Source organism: Lepisma saccharinum, chromosome 28 (assembly GCF_977018435.1).
Source record: "Lepisma saccharinum chromosome 28, izLepSacc3.1, whole genome shotgun sequence".
NCBI lineage: Eukaryota > Metazoa > Arthropoda > Insecta > Zygentoma > Lepismatidae > Lepisma > Lepisma saccharinum.
Window position 1 is genome coordinate 23,281,542 of NC_139256.1, and position 26,832 is coordinate 23,308,373.

General features: G+C 37.6%; 1 protein-coding gene across 1 annotated transcript; it reads right to left on the minus strand.

Moving 5' to 3' along the window:
* Positions 1–418: 418 nt before the first annotated feature.
* LOC145980854 (uncharacterized) lies at positions 419–26,588 on the minus strand. The gene is made up of 5 exons (XM_083113937.1): positions 26,544–26,588; positions 24,433–25,058; positions 15,271–15,298; positions 13,974–14,696; positions 419–3,570 (listed from the first exon to the last, which is right to left on the minus strand). The coding sequence occupies exons 1-5, from the start codon at positions 26,553–26,555 to the stop codon at positions 481–483; spliced, it is 4,479 nt and encodes a 1,492-aa protein (XP_082970063.1). The 5' UTR covers positions 26,556–26,588; the 3' UTR covers positions 419–480.
* Positions 26,589–26,832: the final 244 nt, after the last annotated feature.

Genomic DNA, 26,832 nt, shown 5'->3' on the forward strand with positions numbered 1-26,832 from the left:
GAAGTTACTTGTTTTTATGATATCTACCAGCACCCAAGCGTTGTTGAAAGAGTTTTGCGACACCCTGTATATATATATATATATATATATATATATATATATATATATATATATATATATATATATATATATATATATATATATATATATATATATATATATATCGGTAGAACATTAACACAGCCATATCAGTAACTTCAAAGTCTCCAAATACCATATTTACCATTTTATAATGAATTTTATAATTTCTCTGTGAAATAACCATTGCTGTCTGTCTTCTAACATATTTCTGTTAATTTCTTATTAAACTAGATTAGATGGGGGATTAGAACCAATACCAAACACTCCTGGACAAACCTGACGTTCATGATTTTCGACAGATTTTATGAAGAAAACAAATATTATTATTTTACGTACAAAAAGGATTTAATTACAAAACGTAACAGAACAGGTTAGAAAACAGAATACAGTTATAGTAGATTACTTCTGATTCGTTTCCTTCTCACCACCACCATCGTGAGAAGAATTGTGCTTGTATATCGCAACGGGATACGTCTTCTTCACATAGACATGGACTGGTTTCGGAACATGGATCACATAAGGTTTTGGTATCTCCACAGCTATTGGTTGAGGCACTGGATACGGCACCTTCCTTTCCACTTCCACAGGAACTTTCTTCTCAACAATGACCTTGTAAGGCTTAGGAACATGGACCGGATAGTGTTTGATGACTTGGACGGGAACTGGACGTTCAATGGGCAATGGGACATGCTTGACAATGTGAATAGGAATATGGTGGGGAACTTCTACTGGTATGTGCTTGATGATCTTGTGGAGGTGATATTCCTTCTGACCATTGTGGGAGATGAATGTCTCTTTGTCTCTTGCAAGCTCTAAGGAGCCTCGTCCATCTTCCTGTACGCTGTAGGCTTGACTAGAATGCTGATGTGGTGTTTGGGTTGTCGAGGATACTGTTTCTTGTTCTCCAGAGCTATGGCCGATTGGTTGCCCATGAGAAGAGGCGAATTCGCCAGAACCAGTAACATCCCCTCCGAAACCATCATAGTCGCTGAAAGAACCACTGTTTTCAGTCTTGAAACTTCCCTCTGCTTCACCCCCTTGAGATTCCACGCGAGCAGGCAAACTATGGTCGCTTTGTAACGGAGCAATGTCCTCTGAGATTTCGCTTTGAGCACCAGTGCCGCCTGTGCTTGGATACGCATCTCTGAATTGATTGACGCTCCCACCTTCACTGGAACCACCCGATTCTGCGGGATTTCTAGACGTTTGAACTTGACGGTTATACTCACTCGATCCTGCAGAATTTCTAAAACTTCCCACCTGACCGTTGAATCTGCTCGATCCCGCAGAATCACTATGTGTTCCTAATTGACCGCCTAATCCACTCGTTCCTGCAGAATTTCTAAAACTTCCCACTTGACCGTTTAATCCGCTCGATCCCGCAGAATTAATATGTGTTCCTAATTGACCACCGAATCCACCCGATCCTACAGAATTTCTAAACGTTTCTGCTTGACGGTTAGGCTCACTTGATCCTGCAGAATTCCTGTATAACACTACTTGTTGGTTGTACTCACTTGATCCTGCAGAATTACTAGATGTTCTTACTTGATGTTTGGGTTCACCTGATCCTTCAGAATTTCTAAATGTTCCTACTTGTTTATTAGGCTCATTCGATCTTTGAGGCTGTCTTTCATGTTTCAAATAGTTGTATCTTTGGGTAACTGTATTGGTACCTTCATAGGGTCTAGATTCGGAAGGGGGCCTGTACTCTGAATATTGACCTTGGAATTTATTTGGATTTCCTCCGCTAACAGAACTACCAATAGGGTTGCGATAGTTCAGAATTTGACCCTGGAATTCATTTGGTTTGCTAGCACCAACTGAATCACTATTAGCAGTGCTAGTAAATGCTGGCCTAGACTGTGTTGAAGCAGCAGAACTAGGATGACGGACCGTTTCTGCCTGCAATCTAGTTGGATTGGTTGAGACACTAAATTCTTTACCAGAATTACCTGCACTGGAAGATCCACTATGTTTTGCTATGTATTTACTGGGTTGTCCTGATCCTTCAATTTCTCTATTAGACCCTGAAGTGGTTTTATGCTTTGAAACACCTTCTGAACTCAACAACCTCTCATATCTTGGAGCGGTTTCATAAGAACCAGACGAACTTCCCAAGTTCCTGAAACTCAATTCAGGGTGAAATGACGGACCAAAAAATTCTGGTCTCACATATTTTGGAATGGTGCTTCCATATTTTAGAGAATTATAACTGCTTGGAACTTCTTTCTTATGACCTACTGGAATTTCAAAGCCACTTCTAACTCCATCTGACCCAGATGCCCGATTTGATGTTCCAGTATGAGAACCTGTAGGATTGTCTCTATTCTCCAGTCTTCCAGATGGCCTATTCTGTTGTAACCCACCTGATCTTACCCCTTCTGAACCCGAACCTGATACACCTGCTGTGTTCTGTCCTTCATGATTAGCCGAACCCTTGAAATTCCCAGAGATATCATGCCCTTTGGGTGGAGTGCTAGACCCTAACGAACCTGTATGAGAAAAGCTTGGAATACCAAGATTCCTTGTATCTTCAATATTGGCACTTATACCATACCCTGGATAATCTAGCTTAGGATTTTGAGGTCTTTGAGGCTTGTTACTACTGACCACCCCTCTGCTTGAGCTATAAGGATTTGGCCTGTCATAATCTGAACCCAATCCTTGAGAACCGCTCGGTTTGATTCCTGAGTCTGAACTACCTGTTCCTAATACCCGGTGTAAAGACTTATCCCCTTCAAACGCATTGGACGGTCTAAATTGAGCATGGTATTCAGCTGACCCTTGTGTATGATCATTTTGTTGTGAATTTCTAACAGGACCATTGCTATCATGTAATGGTCCCTTTGGGGCTGGAATCCTCCCTTGTACCCCAATGGGTCTTCCAGTATCTCCAATGCCCTCCTGCCTTACACTAGACCCACTTGATTCTAAAGGAGAGGCGACAACCTTATGGTATGCCCTAAACCCAGATGTATCTACATTGCTAAGTCTTCCTGTGTATCCACTGGATTGTATTGGTTGCGATGACGATTCTTTATGGTGTGATCGCTCGGGAGATTGGCTAACGATACCGGTTCCTGAACTGGGCCTAACTGGTGGTAAGGAAGCTGTGTAATGTCCTGGATATACAGATGGCGCTGGATGCTTATCATAACTTGTTTCCTCGTGTGAGCGACTTGGATATCTTTGATGATGTTCTGTAGCATCTGTCTTAACAACTCCAGGATGTCCAATGTGTTCTCCAGTGCCTCTTCCGTGACTTGCTTGAGAAACATAGTGTTCCGGAGTACCAGAGAATCCCTTGTAATATCCATCGGTATTTTCTGAGGGGAACCTTGCTGGACGATCTGGCAACCCTTGATATGAACCTTCAATGTCTCTAGTTGAGCCATCTTTTCCTGTGTCAGAGAATCTTTCTTTGTCGACATGCCTTTGGTCCGTTGCTGAACTTGAAAGTGCAAGAAGAAAAATTTTCGAAATGGCCTGAAATGAAATAATATAACCCTTTTACTCAAACAGCCCTGTGTTTATTATTTCATAAAAATAGTACATCATTTACCATAGCGAATACAATTCTGACAGCGATGACATCTCATGGCGCTCCCTGGCGGTATACACGGGGGGGGGGGATGTCGGAGGAGGGACAGCACCTCGAACATTTTAGAGGGCAGTTGGATAACTTCTTAGTATATATGTATGTGAATTATTCACATATTGATTTTGATAAATGATTTTGATATGGGATGTTTTCAATGGAGGCCAAAAATTGTTTCTGCAGTAGAGTTGCAGTTTAAAATGCAACGAACCACTGTGCAATGTACTCTTCGCAACATCTTAATTGACCGACCTGAAAAAATTCAAAGTCCTGAATTCGTAAATTTAGCAACATAGCGCTTCAGAGTCCATAAATAGTATCCAACTTAGCAACAGTTTTCTATCTAAACGAAAACGCTCTTGTGAATTTCTTACATTCTTTCACATCCCATGAAGTTAGAAACCCTAAACCAGTAATATAATACGCAATTAAACAAAAATCGTAAATTGGAAATAGAAATGTTGATGTTATTTTAAGATTATTCGTTCTGAAATAGAAAATAGGGGAATTTATGTGCAGTTGGAAACACTGAACTCGTTCTCCACCACCTGGAGAGAATTGAAATCACATATCAAAGCAATGAAACAAATTTCTCTCGATTTTAGGCAAAATCACAGTAAAGATAATTTGCACAATACCGGACGATTTTACAAAGTGCGTCTTTTCCCTGATCTGTGGCGAAACATGGTTCGGATTTCCGGCAAAATGTTATTTCAACTTAGATCAACTTGTTTTACAGGCTTTCAAGCTAACAATCCCCTGGAGCAATTGGTTAAGCGGTCATCTCGTTTTGCTTTTTCGTCAAGAACGAAACATCGTAGGTTCAAATCTCACCCACTCCTGATTCTTTTTATTATTATTATTATTTACGTAGTACGAAGTGTTGTAATAATGTAATATAAGATTACATTAAATCACTGTAAATATTTATGCGATGCATACCTCGGAAATGTTTCTACTCATCTTCTTGATTTTTCAGAGATTGGCAGGATTTTTGGCAAGACCTTTCTTTTCATTCAGCTGTCACACAGATTAAAGCGATAATAGTGAAAAATAACCTCAAAGTAGTCTTCACACAAAGTACTTGCTAAACATTTCAGTTAAGAATAATATTATGCTTTTCCATTGACCGTATTTTCGATTCATAGTGAATTCGCTAAAAGGACCATGCCAAGAAATCTAAATATGTAAGTTTAGTAGTAAATGCATTTAAAATGCACGAAACAACAGGGGAGAAGAAAAATAAACCTTAAAAATAAGTAAAAAATGCAACAAAAACTGTTAAGAATACTGACAAATAAACTAAAATCCAAAAAAGGCTGAAAAATGCAAAATAAATGTAAAATAGAAAGTGTTTTCATGCTCTAACTGAAGGGAAACGGACATGATATCAGGTTTGGCATTGTTTTTAAGGGTCAGAAAGAAAAGTTGATTTTTCCTCAACTTCCGGACCCTAATTACTAATTATGACCATTGAAAAAGTTGGAGGGAGGGAGTAGGCTTACTTAAATTTTTCTTGCTGGGGGATCGTATCGTCCCATATCTCCACTTTCTAATACAGAGAAAAAATCAAGTTCATATTTCGAAAATGACTTGCAGTTTTCCACCACGAAAATATGTTTTCATAGTTTGAAATTCGTTAGTATTATCTTGCAGGGTTTCCATTGTTTTATTTTCACACATATTTTATATTTCATACGTTGAATATCCCTTTCCTCTCTCTTTTCATACAGTCTTTGGAAAAAAGCTGAAGTTTCTTGGCAACCGGGTTCTGGTTCAAATTACTCCTTTTCGCTCTCCTGTTCCTACCTTAAACAAATAACAAAAGACTTCGTAACTAAACAATTTCTTGTTCAAAACACGGAATTTTTACACAATTTACAAAATATGACAAAACACCAATATACATGTTCATCATCTTTCCCTTTCATCGTTTCTCGATTTTTTCTGAATTCCTTTCCTCATGAAAATTGCCATGAATTGTGAATTGGTTTCTTCAAACTGGTAGCTAATCATAACATGACCTACCTGGAGGAAAGGTAGCGTGCTTGATTTTCACGAGGGAGGTCATAGGTTCGATTCTCCACCTAGGCATGATTTTTATCAGGAGTTTATCGTTGGATGTAAAGTTTATCCACCATGCTAAGAAGTTAACATTGGTCTCTGTATTTCACGAGGTGAAAGGAAATAGTAAGATAAAGTTCTTTCGATGATAGCACGAAGTCACACGCAGGAATGCGCAGAATCGAGTTACGTAGAGCTAAGTCTGTAATTGTGGTATCGAATATTGCAAAGTTAGTGCGGAAAGTTTGTTATATCTGATACTTGTACTTTCTGTTCAAAGAAGACAAACATTTTAGATACAAAGGCAGTGACGAATTAACGATCATTATGAGTTTTGAATTTTTTGTTTGTCACTCACTATATAAATACTTATTAGTAGTTTCTTATCGATTCGGCCTCCGTCGCAATAACCATTTACTTATGTTAATTGGCGATTTACTATTATTTCTAGACGCATGGTAAGATGATGGTGAAGGGATTGACAATAGTTATTACGAAGGAACGGACATAAAATTACTAATCTTAGCAATTTGAACTCATTAAACGCTCTCCTTCGTTACAGTAATGTACTACATCACTACTTAACATAACTGTATGTGTTTGTTTTAGTATATCGAAATCAAATAATCAATATTTTAGGTGTCAGTAAAGAACAAACAATACATAACTTAAATAACATTACATTTTGCATCCTGAATACATATATGTGATTCGTGAATTAATCATGATGTGTGTGTTAACACAGCATATGAACAATAACTAAAAAAAAAATTAACATTAAAAACTGGAAATCTGCAACTACTAAGGGGAAATATGCGCAGAAGGGACGTCCCTCAAGTGTGCATCGGATTCATTTTTTAAATATTCTAATATCAACGGTCTCTGTTCAGCAAAAAAAAAAAAAAATATATGAGGAGAGTCGTTTTGTTTGTTTGCCTTTGTAATAAAACATAGGTTTTAATATTTTAAGTTCGTTTCTATTCCGAAAAAGCATTTTTATAGTGTCTATAAATGCCTATTTTGAGGGTTAGTGCCTATTTTACTTAATGGTGCATCTGGTATTTGCCAGATTTGAGGTTCGCAAGGGATGTCAGATCTTAGGATATTCCTTCCGCATGTTACTTAATCAGGGTAAGCAAACAGGACAACTATTGGTGACTCATACTTGGACAAAACGACGGCAATCTTATTTTTTTCCAGCTGAAAGCTTGTAGGAGTCAATCAGTACCCATTTGTTGTGCGTGTGAGAAAACGATTGCTAATCTGTCTAGATCAGTGCTCAAAGTGAAGGGTGATGAGAATAATGATATTACCGCAGCTAGCAAAATTTTTGCAAAACGTCCCCACGAGCTGTCTCAATATTAATAGCTTGTGAATCGTCAGCACACTTTTATGGATGAACTGAAAAACCTACATGATAAATTGTAATGTTAATGCAGTATAACTGTACATTGGAAGAAGAAAATTGAAAACTTGTTCATGTTCCAATCTTATTAAATGTCTTCTTTCTGTAGGGCGTCACTTTGAGTGCTTATTTTAGTGCATTTTTAAGTGCCTATTTCATAGGTTTGTGGTGCCTATAAATTCGCACCCTTGTGATTACGGACTAGAGATCCTGACGGTACCAGTGGCTCTGGGGCTCACCCAGATTCGCATCAATTGGCACATAGAAGATAAATATAGCCTAACTGTGCTACTAGGTTGGGATTTCAACTTCCACGCCCCCTACAGCAAATGTAATAACTGGCAAATTGGACCACTAATATTTTTATTCTAATTTGTTTTGTCTTGCGTTTGTTTATAATGGAGGGCTAAAATCAGGGTGCGAAATCCTGGGGGGGACAGGGGAGATTCCCACCCACCAACAGTCTTGGCTTCAAAAATCCCCCCACCAAAAATTTCCGGGGGGAAGAGTGTTTGTTATAAGAACAAAAGGCGAGCAATTAATTTTTACTTCAAATATATTTTACTAATGATAGTATCGAAAACAGCACACAAAGTAATGTGGTTGTGCGTGTTGCATACCTTCTCTCTCTAATTGCAGAGGCCATTTACAGATGTTACACCAATAACAAATGTTATATGGATATAATATATTCATAATGAAGGTAAAATAACAATGCAAGACAAATATAACTATGAAATCTAATTGATTTATACTAATAGAAATCAAAAAACTTAAAAGATAATAACAAAATTTAAACTATGTACCTATTTTGTCATTTATTGACATCCTTAACCAGTCAGTATAGGAATTAGTTTGCCACTTTTTACATATATGATAAAAGTATATGTATGTGCTTAATAATAATTATAATAATAATAATAATGTATTTTAAATCTTAATTTACTTGTATATTTATTATTATAAATATGTAGCATATGTATAAATATTTGTATTTTGTGTGTGTATATGTGTATATATATATATATATATATATATATATATATATATATATATATATATATATATATATATATATATATATATATATATATATATATGCGTGTTTGTGTGTATGTGTGTAGATTAAGATCCCCCTTCCCCCACACCAATCTTCAATGATTTCGCACCCTAGCTAAAATGGGTACCCATTTGATTGGAGGCTAGGTGAACTCCAAACCGCATCAACATGGAATTTAATGCACATAGAAAGAGCATTTTCCAGACAGTGTGTGTAAAAAAATCATTGTTGTACTAACGAAGAGAATGTACGTTCACGTCAAAGAACATGCAGTTGCAACACAACAATGCGAGGAAGGCTACAACATACAATAAGAAGCAACACGCGATCCTTCAAAATAATTAAAGCTGATGTGAAACGGAGGGTGAACATTGCGATCGTGCAGGTGAAGGTACAGAAATTCACGCATGCGCGGTTTGAAGAAAGGCATATTTTGCACATAGCAGATGCCAGTAACCTGAATACTACGTTGGGGCATAACGAAACACGTTCGTGCACTGCCAAGGATGAGGAAATTAAAACATCCTAGCGGATGTGTGATATATTCAATAGGTACTTGTATCAGAGTTAATTAATAAACAAATGATGCAGCAAGAACTCGCGGTGACGTAATCATTCTTGTTCCGCTTTCAAAATATACAACTGTCACGTGATTAATTGGGGTATCTGACTTGCATCTGAAATTTTTCTGCGTTATTATTGACAAGGTTTATAGAAACCTAAAGATTTTTTCGTTGATGTAATGGTTGCAGTAACATCTCCTGGGTTCGAATCCCGTCCAGCAGAGGCGACAATTGGGTTCCAAATCTCTCGGGGGGGGGGGACAAAATACCAAAAGTGGGGGTCAAGGGCTGTTTACTTTATCTTGGTAGATAAGGTTTAGCATGGGCAAAAGTTTAAGAAATTGGGGGGCAACTGCACCCTAAGCCCACCCCTAATTGCCGCCACTGCCGTTAAGTTATTGAAGTTCCTTTGTGGTTACTTTCTGATAGATTTCTTCATCAATTTTGAATGAGTCAAAAACTTGAATATGTACAAATAGCTTAGGAATTGGCTACCTTCAATTTTAATACACGACACTAAACAAAAACAATTACAAATAAAAATACAATAGGACATGTATGTTTATTATTGATCTATCATCATCCTCATCCACCACCAAGAGTGCATAATATTTATAATTATATAAATATTCACTATTGAACTGACAACATGTTAAGAATGTCCTAGGAATTAACATTTCATCAACTTCCAGACTTCCTACCTCACAAGGATATCCTGATTTATACACCTCTACGTTTAGTGTTACGACAGAAACAACTTGAATCCATTTTTTACGAATAATTTGATTGAAATTCTAAATTTCTAAATAGTTCCACCAATATATATTTTTCATGAAATGAACTATTATGAAATTGAACATTTTTTAAGTAGGTACACTTCATACAGAAATGATCAACATAACATTTCAAACAACTGGAATCTGCTTAAACACAATTACTAGATGGCACTACGATTGTTATAAGATATCTACTTATTAATCAAAAGTATTATTCCACAAATTAGCTACATGTCTTCTGTTCTTGTGCAAATAATTAATTATTGTAACATGAAGTATTGTAATATGAAACTTTTTCTTCTATTAGTGATCAGATTTATTTACATTCTGAATACCTTGCACTAGTATCTACACTTTATATAATTTTATGAAAAGCTATTGTTTATTTTTATTATTAAGAATTCGTTAAGATGTTTGTTTGGCGCCCAAGTTCGAAAAATTATTATTTGAATTTTGACTATTGATTAACCTTGTGTGCGTGTGCATTTACTTTATCTAAAAAGTACCATAATTTACTAGTAATTTGTGATGTATAAATAAGCAATAATATAAACACTATTATTTATTTGCATAATATATTATTTTAATTGATTTAACATTATTAAACTAGTATTTTTAATAAAATGAGGTAATAATAACCATAAGGAAATCTTATAAAGAATACCATAACAAAATGTAGTGGAATATTAGCCATTGTTGAACTTAAATTCTTATTAGTTTGTAAATACTCGTATTTATGCTTCCACAATTTTAGAAATGAATTATTGTTAATATGAAGTGTAGATGTCATCATTTCCTAATAGTACACGTATTTAATCTTTAGCCTTGTAATAATGTAATTATTGAATAATAGTTCTTCTAGTTAATTATTACCAATTGTTGTGTTAATTATGTTTTATCTGAATGCTATTGCTCAAAATAATTAAGTTTTTTTTTTACCTAAGTTGCATTATAAGTAATGAACGCGTGTTTTAAAATTCGTTTTGTAAACTAATAGGCCTAATTAATTTTTTGCTTTTCGATGCTTCTCACAGACACTATACTTATTCGAGTGTACTTTTTAAATCCTACCAACTCACCAGGATCCTCATGGCTCAGTTAAAAGCGTATTGAAGGACTTTGCTTGAAGTGCAATCGTGGTTCTTCAACTGTAAGCTTTATAGAACTTGAAATCCTCGCTTGAGTACCTTTGACGCGCCGTACAATAAGTGTGCATGTACTTATCCCTTTCTCTCTATCAACAATCGAGCCTCACTTGACAGAATAAGGGAATCATGACGATTAGTATCAAAGCCACGATCGACCTTTCTTCGATCTGAGAATTTGCAATCCCGACTTTCAATACTGTGATTGGAACTTATGTTGTTTGTAGATAGGAAAACTGCGCATGCAATCACAATGGGCGTTCATAGAACCATTTACACAAGCTGGAGTGTGACCTTGACCGTTGAGATTTTTCTTTTAACCCTTACACGAGGGAGGGGCTGTCAGTCCCACCACCATGGACTGAAATGAAATTATATGTGAAATATATACAGGGTGTCCATAAATATTCACCCCACCCTAGGTATTGTGAGAACGGCTGTAAATAGGAAGAAGTGGCGAAACACGTATTCCATGATGTTCCGGGGGAAACGTTTTGAGGCCAACCATTCCCTACCCGGACCCCCACAAGGGGGTAGGCTGGGGACGACTCATTTTTTTTCAAAAGCAAGGGGGTCGAAGAATATGTTGTTTGAAAGGTCTTAACAATAATACAGCAAATCCTGGGTCTCTACGTAGCTCCAATTGACAACGGCGTGAAATCAAATGTGGAACATGACCAGCATTGGACACGACTCCAACTCTTACAGTAGTAATCCTAGACAACAGTGGGGGTGGATAAATGTTCCTACACTGTAGCATGATTTGGAGATATCCTAGCAGTGTCTACAAACACCTCCCCCCAAGAGATGGCAAGTTTCCTTACACAAAACCGCATATCATCGCGCCCCCTGAGATTGCTACCAGGAGGACACGGACTGACATGCACAATCGCAACTCAAGGCAAATGGTGAAGGAGGGGTTACAAGATGTTACAACACATACACCACTAAAAGTCAAATTGAGCTTACCTACTATTTACAGAAGATGTTCGAAATGAGCCCCATTCAGTTGTTTTTAAGAAGAATGCAGACGGAGTATCGAACCAGACCAAGTAATCAGTATTACTACCGCGATGAAGATTCAACAGGACCATTCTGCTTGTGTTCTCGTAAGCAAACATACCGGACCGCAAAAGTTCGAAGTGACTTTGAAATACTGAACGTAGAAGAGTTGTAGTGTCGTACACACTGTATTCAACTAACGTGTTCCCTGTATCTTCCGTTACCGTGGTTCTCTTTGTGTGTGTGTATTGGTGGTTAAAGTGTTTGCAACGACGAGAAAAATGAATGGTGTCGGAAGGGCGCGTTCTGGCGCAGACAAAGTGGAAATTATCTTTCTTTTCCGTGAACGTGGCAGAAACTACCGTGCCACTGCTAGACGATTTAACGAATTGTATCCGCCCTAGTATTGACCATAAGTATGTTTCAGCCCTTGTGAAAAAAAAAATGCGTGAAACGCAAAGCGTCAATGACAGACGACGTCCAGGACGACCTCACATCGATGAGGCAACAGTGTTGGAAGTTATTGGCTGATTGGTGTTCCTCCAGTCGACGAAAGCTAGTAGCAATTAGAACATGTCCTATTCCTCCAAACCAGTCAAGCAGTCAGCCATGATTTCTACCTAGAAAGTCAGTTCAGCGCCAACTAGGGCATTCCTACTAGAAATCCAGTTCCGTGTGATGGGGCTTAAGAGAAAAAGTAATGAAAATAGTCATGGACAATTTGCACGGTAATACTCATGGATCCTACTGTACCACGCAAAGAAACCCTGGTACTTAAACTCTTGATGCATATGATAGAATAAGAAGTAACCCCTGTATTTTTTATAATGGTAAATTTGGTATTGAAACAAGTTTAATTATGAAATATATTGAACGGTGTAAGGTGTGTCCCTTTTTGGAAGACATCCATACAGAAACCTCTCTTTCACAAATGCACTGTGTTTTCCAAACTAACGAGGCTCTGGCGATTGGACTCAGCCTAATCCTCCATAGAGCCTGTGTTGTGTCTTGTACATGTGAATTTGTGTGTATCTTTTCACCAATTTCATCTTAACACCTTCATACCTTCATTCTCATCTTCGTGATTAGCCAAAAGTAGCAGAAAAGCGAAGTAAGTATTGTAATAAATACATTGGCGTAAGTGAGCTATTTCAGGTGCGGTTCATCGGTTATCATCAACTTCAATCTCCATCTCCTCTTCGTTCTTCTTTATTCTTCTCTCTATCTTCCTCTTTATCACTTTCTATCTATATCTTTCTCTTCTCATCCCCTGCTTCCATATCGACCTAATCTTTTTATTTATCTTCAAATTTTTAGAAGGAACAGTACCATTATAAATCATTCGACCCAAATTGTACAGTCACTGACAATAATAATGGGGCAACGGTATAATTAGTTGTTCAATTTCAAATTTTGGACACTTATGACGGTTTGATTTTTTTAAAAATGTACACTCACCGGCAATAATAATGCGACACATAGATCCTGAAATGCATGTAACTCGCTATGTGTGTTGCCTAACTCTACGGCGTTGGTATAAGTTGCCACTGGAAATTCGCTGTTAAAAAATCCACGAATCCCCTTAAAGTTAGGCAATACACATAACGCCTTGCAAGTATTTCAGGATCTATGTGTCCCAATATTATTGCCGGCGAGTGTACATTTTTTTAAAAAAAATCAAACCTTCATAAGTGTCCAAAATTTGAAACTGAACAACTAAATATACCGTTGCCCCATTTTTCGAATGGATATGGCCACGTTGCTTAGAGGGGACTGATTTCGAGTCCTGGATAAGTCATGTTTATTTCTGTTAGTTTCCTCAAATTGTTCATTCCCTTTGTCGCTTGTTTTAGTTTCTCTTTTAAGTTAACTTAAGCACAGATAGGTTAACCGGGACTGGACCTACAGTTTAAAGTGGGATCCGAATCAGGATGTGCCTCCAGCGGGTATAGAACCCGACACTCCTTGATTGCAAGGCGACAACGTTACCACTACGCCATCGGGGAGCTCGCATTGTAGCGATTAATCTACAAAGAAACGTAAAATAACCAAAATACAATACATTAAAATTTGACAATATAAATAAGATTTAAAATAATCATTGCATATTTATTTTTCAAACATAGTTTATTGTTTAAATTAATTAATTCATACAAATTATGTTATTTTTTTTATAAAATTCGAAATATCCACTCATAAGCTTGACTTGTTGACGTGTCATTTATACTTTTTCACTCATTCGGTAAAAATCCCGTCTTTATAGTTTGAGAGCTCACTGCGACAGGGTACGTCTTCTTCACATAAACGAAAACGGGTTTTTCAACGGACACTATGTAAGGTTTGGGTACTTCAATGGGTACGGGCTCTGGTACCGGGTACGGAATATTCCGCTCAACCTCAACTGGCACTTTCTTCTCGACAATTACCTTGTAAGGTTTTGGTACGGGTACAGGGTAAGGTTTCACAATCGTTACGGGTACAGGTTGTTTGACATGTACTGGGTAATGCTTGGTGATTTCGTAGGGTACAGGTTGGGGTACCTTGACGGGTACATACTGTATTATCTTTTTGATGTGAAACTCATGGCGCCCGTGAATTTCTGTTTTTCCGGTTGCTTCAATATGTCCAGCAGCAGCGATTCCTGCAGAGTTTTCGAAAGCGCCATAACTTTCTGAATTCCCTGCAGTTTTAAATCCTGCAGGCAGCTCAATTCCTTCAGTTTCAAGTCCTTCAGAGCCTTCAAATCCTGCAGCCTCAACAGGTCCTCCATAGTATATTGCTTCAGATTCTTGTGATCCATCTGAAAAATCGTAACCTCCATGGCCGCTTGCAGTAGTACCAGCTCCTGGTGATCCAAAAGCTTCAATTGCAGATACAAATTTCCCATATCCTAGAACCTCCAAACCTCTCTTGTGTTGCTTCTGCTCGTCTTTATCACCATCTTCATCTTCCTTGCTTGCTGTTACGTAGGCGAAGGACAAGAAAACCAATAATTGCACCTGCAAAACATGCAAATTAAAGGAATGTACAAAAGATGTACTAAGGCACTCTTGAATTATTCTTTAGTTTGTCAACCACCAGTTTGGTGCTTTGCTGTCACATTGTACTGAATGGGTTGCTATTGCTTGACTCCCATACACAGATTAGAACAGCGATCATGTCTATTTGTGTCACAGTAAAAAGGCTGTACTAAATTTAACCTTTGTGTCTATTAATTTGCGAGTAATCGCCAAATATCACCCTCGACCTATGAAACCAATCTATAATATTTCTATCGGATCAACTTGTTATTCACACTTTTCAACTCAACTTGTTGCAATATTTTCGAAGATATTGTAACAATACAATTAATATAATGTTTAATTTTTTTCATTTATAAGAGCTGACGGATGATTCAATTGAAATAGTTATTATCACGTTAAACTTGTATTCCCATTGCCTTCAATTTTAGAAAATTTGTAGATCTTAACAGTTGCTAGTGTCAGAGTCATCTATAGGTAACTTTAGAATGAAGGTAAAGTCTGCCTTTTTATAATTGGTACTGTAAAACTGTCTAATATATTGGCAATTTACTTTCTTCATAAGTCCGTAGTCACCATTTCTGCAATTCAGCATTGAAGAAGAATAAAACTTTAACGATTATTATTAATTTGTTAAACATTGTGGAGGAATCAACAAGAAATATTTATCTTTACAAGTGTCCAATAGGATGCCATTTCGATACAAGATGGCATACTTTATCGTCTAGACATAGAGAACATAATCATTTCCAATACCCAAAGCTACATGACCAAAATTGTATAATCTCTTTTTGTAATTTTTTAGGAGACACATCATTATTTAAAAAATATAACAAATACATACAAAAAGTTGATTTAGTCAAAACTGGAAGTCACATATTACAAACAAAAGGTAATGCATATGTAAGTATATAAATAGGCACACATGATCTCTAACGCACGAGGATAATTTTTTACCACAGAAACTTTAGAAATACAATTTGTAACACTTTCTACATGTTAAATGCAGCTATACTATGCTATACCACGTTTTTTTTGTGAAGAAAGTTTCGCAAAGTTTGTCTTAAGTCCACGTTGCATCCAAATTGAGAGTGGGCCTACAGTTTAATGTGGAGCCCCCCTGGAACTGCCATCAGCTGCCTTGACGCTAGGTAAAACTATTTTCCATAATTTGTTTCCAGTGAAAATGTAGACAGCAGATATTATTTTACTCACAACTTTGGTGAAGGATAAATTCACAGAACGTGAACAGCAGGTATTACATTCGTTCATCTTATTTATAAGAAGAAGTCTTAAGTAGTGGCAAGTATTTAGGAGATTCTCTTCTCTAGACTTTAGAAAGTTTCTTCATAGGGAAACTATTTTATCTGTACGTATGTACCTTCGCTGCTGTGTTGGAGGCTCCCGGTTAGACAGAAATCTGTGACTTTGACGTCATGATGCAAATTCACTCCGCATCTGCGTCAAAGCTTTCGGAACGAAGGGGAGTTTCATTGTTTCTGCCGAGGGTGGAATGTAGCTAGGCATCATTGTGATTGAATATTGTCCAATTTTTCTTGTGTGATGTAAATATCTGTATCATCAAAAGTAGTATGGAGTGTCTAGTAAGGGATGATACAGTAGCAGTCAATTAACACTTCAACCGATATTGTAATAGATGTGGAAGGAATGTACTATTTAAATGATATTTCTAAACTTTATATAACTTAATGCTCCCCTCCCCCACACACATAATTTACCTTCATCTAAATACTGTTAAACTTTTGAAAAATGGACTTGGTTTAAAAAGCTCCCATGGAGATCCATTCTAGCTACGGGCCTGTACTCGTATGGACTCCAATCCACTGTTCCACGTACCTTCAATGGAAATCGAATCTGGGACCTCCTGATTACAATGCGACTGCGTTGGAATTTTTGTGAAGTAGACAGTACTTGTTTAACTATTATTTAAGAAGAAAGGATGAAAGATGCTATTTCACTTACTGATGCAAAGGTGTCACAAACACCGGAAATACTTTATGTGTGTGTGTGTGAGAGAGAGAGAGAGAGAGGGAGGGAGGGAGAGAGGGAGAGAGAGAGAGAGAGAGAGGGAGAGAGGGAGGGAGGGAGAGAGAGAGAGAGAGAGAGAGAGAGATAGAGAGAGAGAGGTCCTCTAGATACTTTAGTTTTATTTCCAATAGTGTCAATATATTTGTAACCTTACTCAACACCTTACTGTTTTTGATGACCTCCAGAGTTTTGCAGGATTAACTTGTGCTTTTTGTATTCAAGACATCCTACATTCGATTTCCTGTGGCGTACATTCCGGTGTTCAGCAAATCTAGTTTGGATTAGCTTGTGTGTGCTAACGATCGTTCAATTCGTTGGAAGACTCGAATAGTAAATAACCGAAGAGAGTTATTCAAGGATTCTATCACAAGTTAATCGAACCATTCGAGTTGTTGGAATATAATATCAAGTTTATCCAGTTTACTTTAGGTTGGCACCCCTTTCTAAATTCATTTACACCTTTATATAAATCTCTGATTTTTGTTTTTGCTGTTTGTTTGAATTTCGTTAATTTTACTTTTCAAGTAATCTCTTTTTTTACTTCTAAACGTGCGTATACTTCTCGCTTTTTTCTATTATAATTGCTTAGATTTTTATCATCAGAGTTATTTAACCACCTAAGTCTAGCCTGATTTTTTATTTCTATTAGATTATGACATTCATTATCAAACCATGGCTTACTTTTTCTTGGTTTATGGTATCCTATACTTTATTTAGCTGCTGATTCTATTGCATTACGTATGTGCTCCCAATTCTTATTTACGTCTGTTTCATTTATATTCTCATCATCATTTAAATCCTGCAAAACATCGAATCTGATGACAGTTTAATTTGGTAATCTTTCTTAATTCTTTCATCAGCAAATTTTCCTGTATTAAATTTTAGAACTTTTAGATTTTGTTGCTTATGATTTATCACTGCGAGTCTTTCTCTTAATTTAGCAATTACTAAATAATGGTCACTGGCACAGTCAGTGAACGAACGTCAATTATACTAGTATGCCTTCTCTTATCAATGAGAATATGATCTATCTGATTATGAGTTTTACCATCTGGAGAAGACCAGGTATATTTATGGATATCTTTATGTTTAAAAGTGGTTCATTTCACAATTAAATTCTTTGAGGTTGCAAAAGTAATTATAGTCTTATACCATTATTATTACTTAATCCATGACGACTTTCTTTACCAGTCGTGGGTTTAAAGGTCTCTTCTTTACCAATATGTGCATTACAGTCACCTAACAGAATTTTCATATCATACTGAGAAAATTTATCAAAGACCTGTTCTAACTCTGCATAAAAATCATCTTTAGTATTATCATCTTTATTACTTTATTTATTTATTATTACTTTTAATAACATTTAGTATTTCCTTTTCGGAGGGGCACATACCCACGTGCCCCTCCCACTAAATCCGCTAATAAAAGCAACAAGATGGCTATAAAATTATGTCATATTTATAAACTGAAGCTAAAAGGGAAGTTAATTTCTAAGTAATTATTATTTTAGCAACAATTTCATATACGTTACGTACTGGTATCTTCATCTCTTCATTCGTGTGAATACCACTGAAGATGAACACTGTATGGGATATGGATTGTTAGATATCAATGGTTATATACTTCAGTCCTTTACGCTTGAATGCTAAGTGAGCTCATTATTAGCAGTGGTGAAGAAATCATTTCCACATCCCGTTGCCACGAGGGACGAAGACTGCCAAAACGTATGGTTGGAAATTGATTAGATCAATCAGAGGACGTCGATTTGAATTTCATGAAACCAGATATACATCAGGAAAGTTGAGCGTAGGCGGAAGGTTGTTGTATGTGCTCTCATAAAATTCTGCAGTTTTGCACAAAAAAGGAAGGGAACATGTAAGTTTCCACAAATAAGAGAAAAAGAAAATATCACAGCCATATTTCGATATCAGCAAGAGAGTTGGTCATTAACTTTGTGCAAATACCATAATGACTGCCCGCCCCCCACATTTGTAAGCAAGACTGGCATGTTTAAAACAAAAGTCTTTGAAACATCATGATTTAAACGTTTAGAAAAGCATGCCTATATTTACTTAAGATGCATTTAAACACTTTTTGAGTTGAATAGTATTCGTATGAAATACTTTTGTTCCGTACTTAATGTACATTGTTGTTAATGTATTTCGTTGCATTCACAGTTTAAATGATAATTTACAGCAAAGAACGAAGTCGGAGTAGTCACTATCGGAATAGTTTCACCTGGCAACAGTATAAAAATCTTAACCTTCTCGAATAATTATATGAGAGATTTTAAACAACGTAAAAAGTTATTTTAACAAGTTTAGTTAATTGCTCATGATAGAACTGACTGTATTCCAAAGATACGAGTGGTAAAAAATTGATAAGCTGTAATCATGTGCAATCTTTGTGTTCAAGTTCAATGTTCGTTTTCGAGATAGCAAACCTTAGCACCATCTTGTGGCGATTTGACAAAACATCTGTGTATTTCGCCCAATACTTTGATCCAAGGGGAATCAAGAAATGAAAACGGGACTGTGACCTTGAACCATCCAATAAGAGGCCAGCTTCTATGCACGATACCAAAGTTCATGTTTATCACCGCTCTTGTACAGTCATGGACACTGCCGGTTTGTAATGAATACATTGACTTTCAATGGAATCGTTACAAGCCGGCAGTGTCCGTGACTGTACGCATTATAAACATCCGACATGCCAGTCCCACCACCAGTAACTTTGGCTGCCTACACGGACGATACGGCGATATTCTCCTCCAGCGTCAATAACGTATCAGAAACCATTATGCAGAGATACCTCAGACAGTACGAGAGGTGGACTACAGAATGGAGGATCAAAGTCAACCCGCAGAGCATGTTAGTGGCCTTCACGAAGAAGATAAACCGTTTCCATCCTCGGCTTCGCCTTCGCCAACAAGACAACCCTCAAACGGACTAAGCCAAATACCTGGGAGTACTCCTGGATCAAGGCCTCACCTTCGGGAAGCACTTGAAGGATGTGGAAAATAGTGGCAACCAACGGATAGGAGAACTATACCCAGTCTTTCGCAGCCCTGCACTCCCAAGTTGTGTACGAACAAGGCACATTTCTCACGTACGCTTGAACAGTGAGGCTTCACAGCTCTAAAATTCACCTCGATCGCCTTCAACGGATCCAGAACAAAGCCCTTCGAATTATCAACGGCGCAGATCGCTATACACGCACAGCCCAGATCCATGAAGAACTAGATATGGAGACTCTCTACGAATTCATGATGAGGGAAAAGATCAAATTCTGGACCCAACAGCCGCATCACCATAACCCTCCCGTCCAGCTGCTAGGGACTGTCCACCCTGCAAGAAGAGTTCACAAGCTGCCCCGTCTCCAGTGAAGAAACGACAGTTTACAAGCGATCTCCAAAGTCAAGCAGTGCCACGCCGGGTCACTAGTCGGATGGGTGACCGTTATCGAAGGACCGCGGAAGATCATCCCCTCAGACAAACAAGAAGTACCAAACCTGAAAACCAGGGCATAACCAGACGACCAATCATTGCCCGCGACAGTTGTGCGGAGTCAACAGCCTTCAGAATGTCAAAAAACACCGTCACTACAAACAACATTGAAGAAAGCTAGAAGGCAAAGCTACCAGCTGGAACTAAAATGAAAAACCGCAAAGATCCGATACGATACCTTTACCCCCAATCAGCATGGGCTGAATATGCAATCGCAGTACCATCAGTAAGGTCTACTGCTGTAGCTACCGTAGTGTTGCAAACTGTACGGTTAACTACAGAGTGGCCAAGATAAAAGAGGCCCCGTGTTATACGTGATATAAAAAGAACATTAAGGAAGTAAGAGCTGCATTTATGTTACAAGAATTTTTGTGTGTGATGACGTGTTGTTATTTCTTACCGCTAGGGCGGCGCTCGAGCGGGGTCACGTGATGTCGAGTAGCGATTGAGTGATCAGTGCTGCGTTGTCAGCAGTCGGTTTGAAGCGTGTTGTGAAGTCCTGCAGAACGCCTTTGTCATTCGAACAAAGAGTGTTCATTGTTGAAACGTACTTCGGATGTAAATCGTTTAAAACTGTAAATTGAATTTTCACGATAAAATATCCAGAGACAGCTGCTCCTGCGAAAAGTTTTGTGCAGAAATTGATCACGAAATTTAGAGCAACAGGTTCAGTCACTAACGCCAAACGTAACCGTGTAAAGACAGTTTGTTCGCCGGACAATACTGAACGTGTTCACGAGGCTATGGTAAGGAGTCCACGGAAATCAAATAGACGTCTCTCCTCCCAACTAAACATCAAACGAACGTCATGCCAGAAAATGTTGCAGCAGTTACATATGCGACCATACAAAGTAAGAGTGATGCAAGCATTAAAACCTACGGATTACGGACAACGACAACACTATTGCGAATGGTTACTCACGAATGTTGCTGATGATTATCTGGATCCTCATCTTTACTTCCACTCAGACGAAGTATGGTTTCACCTTAGCGGGTACGTGAACTCTCAAAACACACGCTATTGGTCAACAGACAATCCCAGGGAACGCCTTGAGGTGCCTCTGCATGATTTGAAAGTAGGCGTTTGGTGTGCTGTTTCAGGCCAACGGATTGTAAGCCCCATTTTTTTCACAACACTGTGAACTCGCAAGTGTATGTAACGGAATTGTTGCAACCATTATAGCGCAGCTAACGGATGAAGAACGAGAGTATGCGTTTTTCCAGCAAGATGGCGCTACGGCGCATACTTCACGGTTTTCAATGTCTTACGTCCATGAAGTTTTCGGAGAAGAACGTAGAGTTTATGCAGGTTTATGGCCTCCCAGATCGCCCGATCTGTCGACCTGTGATTTTTATTTGTGGGATAATTTAAGGGGTAAGGTCTACAGTAACAACCCGCATACAATTGAAGAGTTGAAAACAAACATTCGCAATGCGATTGCGGAAATCACACCAAATGAATTGGCAACAGTTTCCAGAAACATGTTGAGACGTGCTGAGTTGTGTATCGAGGTTCATGGTGAACATTTTCAGCACCTCCAGTGAACTATTGACCTATTGAATGTTCAGTACGTTGTTTTTCATAATAATACTTTCCCTACTCTGTATTCTATATATACAATAAATGAGTGAATTGTCTGTATGTTGTTTATAAGACATGGGGCCTCGTTTAGTTTGGCCACCCTGTATCTACTGTGAGGTAGATCAGCGAAGCATTTTAAAAAAAAATACAAGTAAAAGCTTTGAAGCACTGTAGAGACGCGAAGACATTTTGACAGAAGAAAAGCAAATTACTCATGAGAGTAATCGCTTTAAAAAAAAATTTGCAAGCATTGAAAGCAAAGGACAATTTTATCAATGACATGAGTTTGTGCAAAGGCATAGAAATATTACTTTTCACCATCAAATAGCCACTTATTGAAGATCGTTTTGAAAGTAGAAAGATCTTAAATATTCTTGTGTTTCTTAGTTTTTCTGATCTGCTTCCCCAAGGATGAATGTCACCGTACGCCACTGGAATCAGTCATATCTTATTCATGATTAGGGTTAGGAGTTTAAGAAAAATCTTCTTTTTTCTGGGCCTCGAAGACAATGCTAAACCTGATAGTAGTCTGTTTCACTTCAGTTTTTCTTTCATTATAAGGCGATACACTCTTTGTGAGATTTGCCCAACTCAACAATATTGTGCCACTCCTTTCTATCTTTTGCTTGTTGTCTCTAATTTCTAACTTTCATTCTCCTCAAATTTTCTTCGACGTCAGCATCTCATTTCTTTTTTGGTCATCCTCTTAATCTAGATGCAAATGGTTTCCATTTTGTTACTATTTTAACTGTTCGAGCTTCCTTCATGCTTTCAATATGGCCTATCCATATATTGCTTCTCTTACTATATTCCATTGTTTATCAATATATCCAGTTCACTATTTGTTTTTCGAATATACATTTCCTCATTCACCTTATTTGGCCCAAATATCTTATATCCAAATAGCTGTTCTTCAATTTTTTTCTTTACTGTCCATGTCTCACATGCATATATAACACATGGTTTTATTATAAAGTTTTAACTTATGTTTTTATGTGCATAAAGAGCTGGCTTGTCTGACACTATCCTTCCTTTAATCTCCTCTTCCATAGCATTTTTATTGTTTACTACGGAGCCTGTATATTTAAAGCCATTGACATTTTCAATTTTCTTTCTTCAATTGTAACTTATCTTTCGACTTCAGGATTGCTTTAGCATTTCATATATTTTGTTATCAGGCCAGCTTTTCTTGAGTTTTCTGCCATGTTCTGAACAACATACGCACATACTTGTTTTAATCTTGTTGCTATTCGTTTCACTTCAGTTAGAACCACAAAATTTTATTTTATTTTGAATTTGTTTGTCATTTCCCTGCCTTCTTTACCTTTAGGCCATTCTTCAATATTTTTTGGCGTTCTTCTTGTTTCTTAATTTGTGAGATTTATTTTTCTGCTTCCCTATTGTTTCGTGAATTTTACATGCATTTGCTAAGATAACCTACATATTTACATTTTCGCAGGCCCCCGTGGCGGACATCGCGCTACGACGCCATGGGTCCCGGGTTCGAATCCTGGCTTGGGTATGGATATTTGTGAGTGTCCATTCATCATCATATCATCACTCATCCCCATCTTCGCAAATTAGCCAAACGTGGCACAAAAAGCGAAGTAAAATAAAGCAAATCAAATCAAATATTCAAATTTTCGGACATGGTCCATGAATCGAAAACATGGTTTGGATTAAAATACTTAGTGTGAAGTCAACTTTGACGTTCGATTGCTAGCCACGCCTTTAGCTGTGGTTTTAAAGTAAAATTAGTAACAATATTAAAAAATTATAATCTGATGCTCGCAACTGTATTTTCAGAGACTGGCGGACTATTGTCTCATGCAAACCCCACTCTGAAAGGATGTGAATGGAAGAAGAACCTTGCGCTGTTTTGAAGTAGAAATAAAAAAAACACATTGTTCTAAATTGCTTTTTTTCCCTTTGCTTCGTTAGTTTAAACCACCAAACAACGGGTTTTATCGAATTATTCAACCACTCTCTTGTAATTTATGAAAAGACAAGCTTTCATTTTAAGAACGAAAATTATTTTTAGGCCGTCCTTCGTGGCGGAGTGGTTAGCACATCGCGCCACAACGCCAGGGGTCCCGGATTGATATACTGGCCTGGGCATGGATGTTTGTGAGTGTCCATTAATCAATTTTATCATATCATCACTCATCCCCATCTTCGCAAATTAGCTAAAAGTGGCACAAAAAGCGAAGTAAAATGAACAAACAAACAAACAAACAACCAAAGAACCAACCAACCAAACAACCAAAGAACCAACCAACCAAACAACCAAAGAACCAACCAACCAAACAAACAAACAATCATTTTTTTAAAACTTTAGGACATTTTTTAAAATAATTTTAAGGTTATTCTATAGATTTTTTTTAGGTTCTCTAGGTCGTCAACTTCGAACCTACAGGTCCGAATGAAACAGGACATTTAATCTATAAATATATTTTATTTATCAAGAGTACAAAAAGCAATTTTTTTGTTTCCAAATCATTACAATAATGTAAGATTTGTAGTTGGCACAATCCACAGAAGAAGCAAGAGACCTCACCCGCTTCGGCATCTACTTTACTCCAACAATCCACCTCCAACTCCATCGCTGTAACCGTGTCCGTCGCCGATGACCTTCGTGGTGTAAGGCACCGGGTAGGTCCTGTAGGAGTAGGTGTGGGCCGGCTTGAAGACTGGAACGACGAATGGCTTTGGAACTTCCACGGGCACTGGGTGAGGGATCGGGTGCGGGATCTTGTGCACCACCTCGACTGGAATCTTCTTCTCTACGACGACCTTGAAGGGTTTGGGGACCGGAACCGGGTACGGCTTGGGTACATGAACTGGGTATTTGTGGTGCACTGGTACCGGGTAGTGCTTCACGACTTCGTACGGGATGTGGTGCGGTACTGGGACGGGATAGTGCTTGACGATTTTCTTCACGTAGTGTTCATCGTGGTGTCCTTTGTGGCCGTACCCTCCAAAGCCTCCAAAACCTCCTGATCCTCCATAACCTCCAAAGCCTCCAGATCCTCCATAACCTCCAAAGCCTCCAGATCCTCCAAAGCCTCCAGATCCTCCAAAACCACCAGCCCCTCCATAACCTCCATAGCCAAACCCTCCTACGCCTCTTTTTTTCAGATTTCTTTCTGATCCATCTTCAATCGCTGTGGCGGTGGCGGCGAGCAAGAACAATGCCGAAAGAATCTACAAAGAGAAAAACATTGATTAAACTAGGTTAATTTACGTTACGTTATTTTCATCGCGACGATGAGGATGAATGATGATACTGATGAAGGGACGCTCACAAAGAACAGCCAGGCCCAAGTCGGGATTCGAACCCTGGATCCCTGGCGTTGTGGTGAACTGTGCTAACCACTCCACCGCGGTGCCGGTTCAAAATGAACAGAATAGCTGTGTACTACCACTAAGTGATAAAAGAGTAACTCTTAGTAACCAACCAAGCCACAGCCGGTCAGAAAAATAGATTTTTTTCTTTGAAAAGTTACTTTTTAAAAGTAACCACGTTTTAGCTTCCCTCGAAAAGTAATTCAATTACGTCTACTGCTATTTTCATTCTAAACAATTCATAACTTGTAGAATGTTCTGCATGTTCTCAGTGAAAGAGTTTTAGCCGTATGGCGCACTGGTGATCAACGGACCCTGGGGACGGTACTCGGTGCAGACATATAGTTGTTGCGATCTCACTTTTAAACTGTAGGCCCAATCCCGATTAACCTTTATGTGCATAAAGTAGGCTTTGATAAACAAAGCTCAAAACTCCAAACTGATGCCATCGTCTAAATTTAAAAATAATTTTCAGCATTTTTATAAAATAACCCATATTTATGAAAATATTACAATAAGAAAAATTACAAGTAAGCCTTCATACTTGAAAAGATTACAATAAATTGTACCATATGAAAATTATTTAAAATCACAATTCTAGTCATCTGATTATACATGCATAGTAATAATAACTGTATTGTATAAATTCTATTCCTCAATATTATACTGATAGAAGAAAGAGCCACAACCGATAATTTGGGAAAAAGGGGGAGGGGGCAACGAATTAAAACATGAGAATTAATGTAGAATAATGATTTAATAGCTATTATTGAAAATTTCTACTCAAAGGTAAAATTTAGAATTTGGCTAAGTACATTTTTAATATTTTATTATTACAACTTGTAATAATTAATGTTTAATATGTAACATGAGTAGCTCAAAGGTTGGAATTGCTTTATGTGATTCATGATAGATTAGATAGTCGTAATAACACTTAATAAACGATATAAATAATAATATTCTACTTCATTGTAGAACGTTGCTATTTGGAACTATAGAAAAGAGATACCCTTGCTTCATCTTTGAAGTAAATCTGTTAGTACATAGTTTTAATAGAGAAGTAAATTTTACAAGTGGTGGCGCCTATATTTATTCATATTATATGTTTCATTTTGTAATGTATATTCAAATATTTATTATTATTATTGCTGCAGTGCTAACAGAAGTGATTTTGGAAATAAACCCATCTAACAGAAATGTCTATGTGAAAAATATGCAGTGAATTTACACTATATTCTAAGCAAAAATTATATGTATTTCTTGCCAAAAGGTAAATTATATCCAAGTAGAACTTAAAGTAACTGAGAAATGTTTCCTTTAAGAGTAATACCAGGGCACACATACCAGGGTACTCATCTCTTACTGCTTGTGGATCTGCTGACGCCAAGCGAAAGGTAACTATTCAGAAGATTCAAGGGATTATATACCTGTGGATTTCTTGCTTCGCTTACCTTTATGTTCACACCCACGCAAAGACACACATCCAATAACGTTTCCCCTTTTCACCGCACGTTACAATACTAACTGTAAGTTTATGATGATGGACATATTTAATTGTCCACGATCTTCCACCGTTTCCTGCTTACTGGACGAGATAGCGACATCTGAATGTTAATCTCTGCATTTGGTTTAT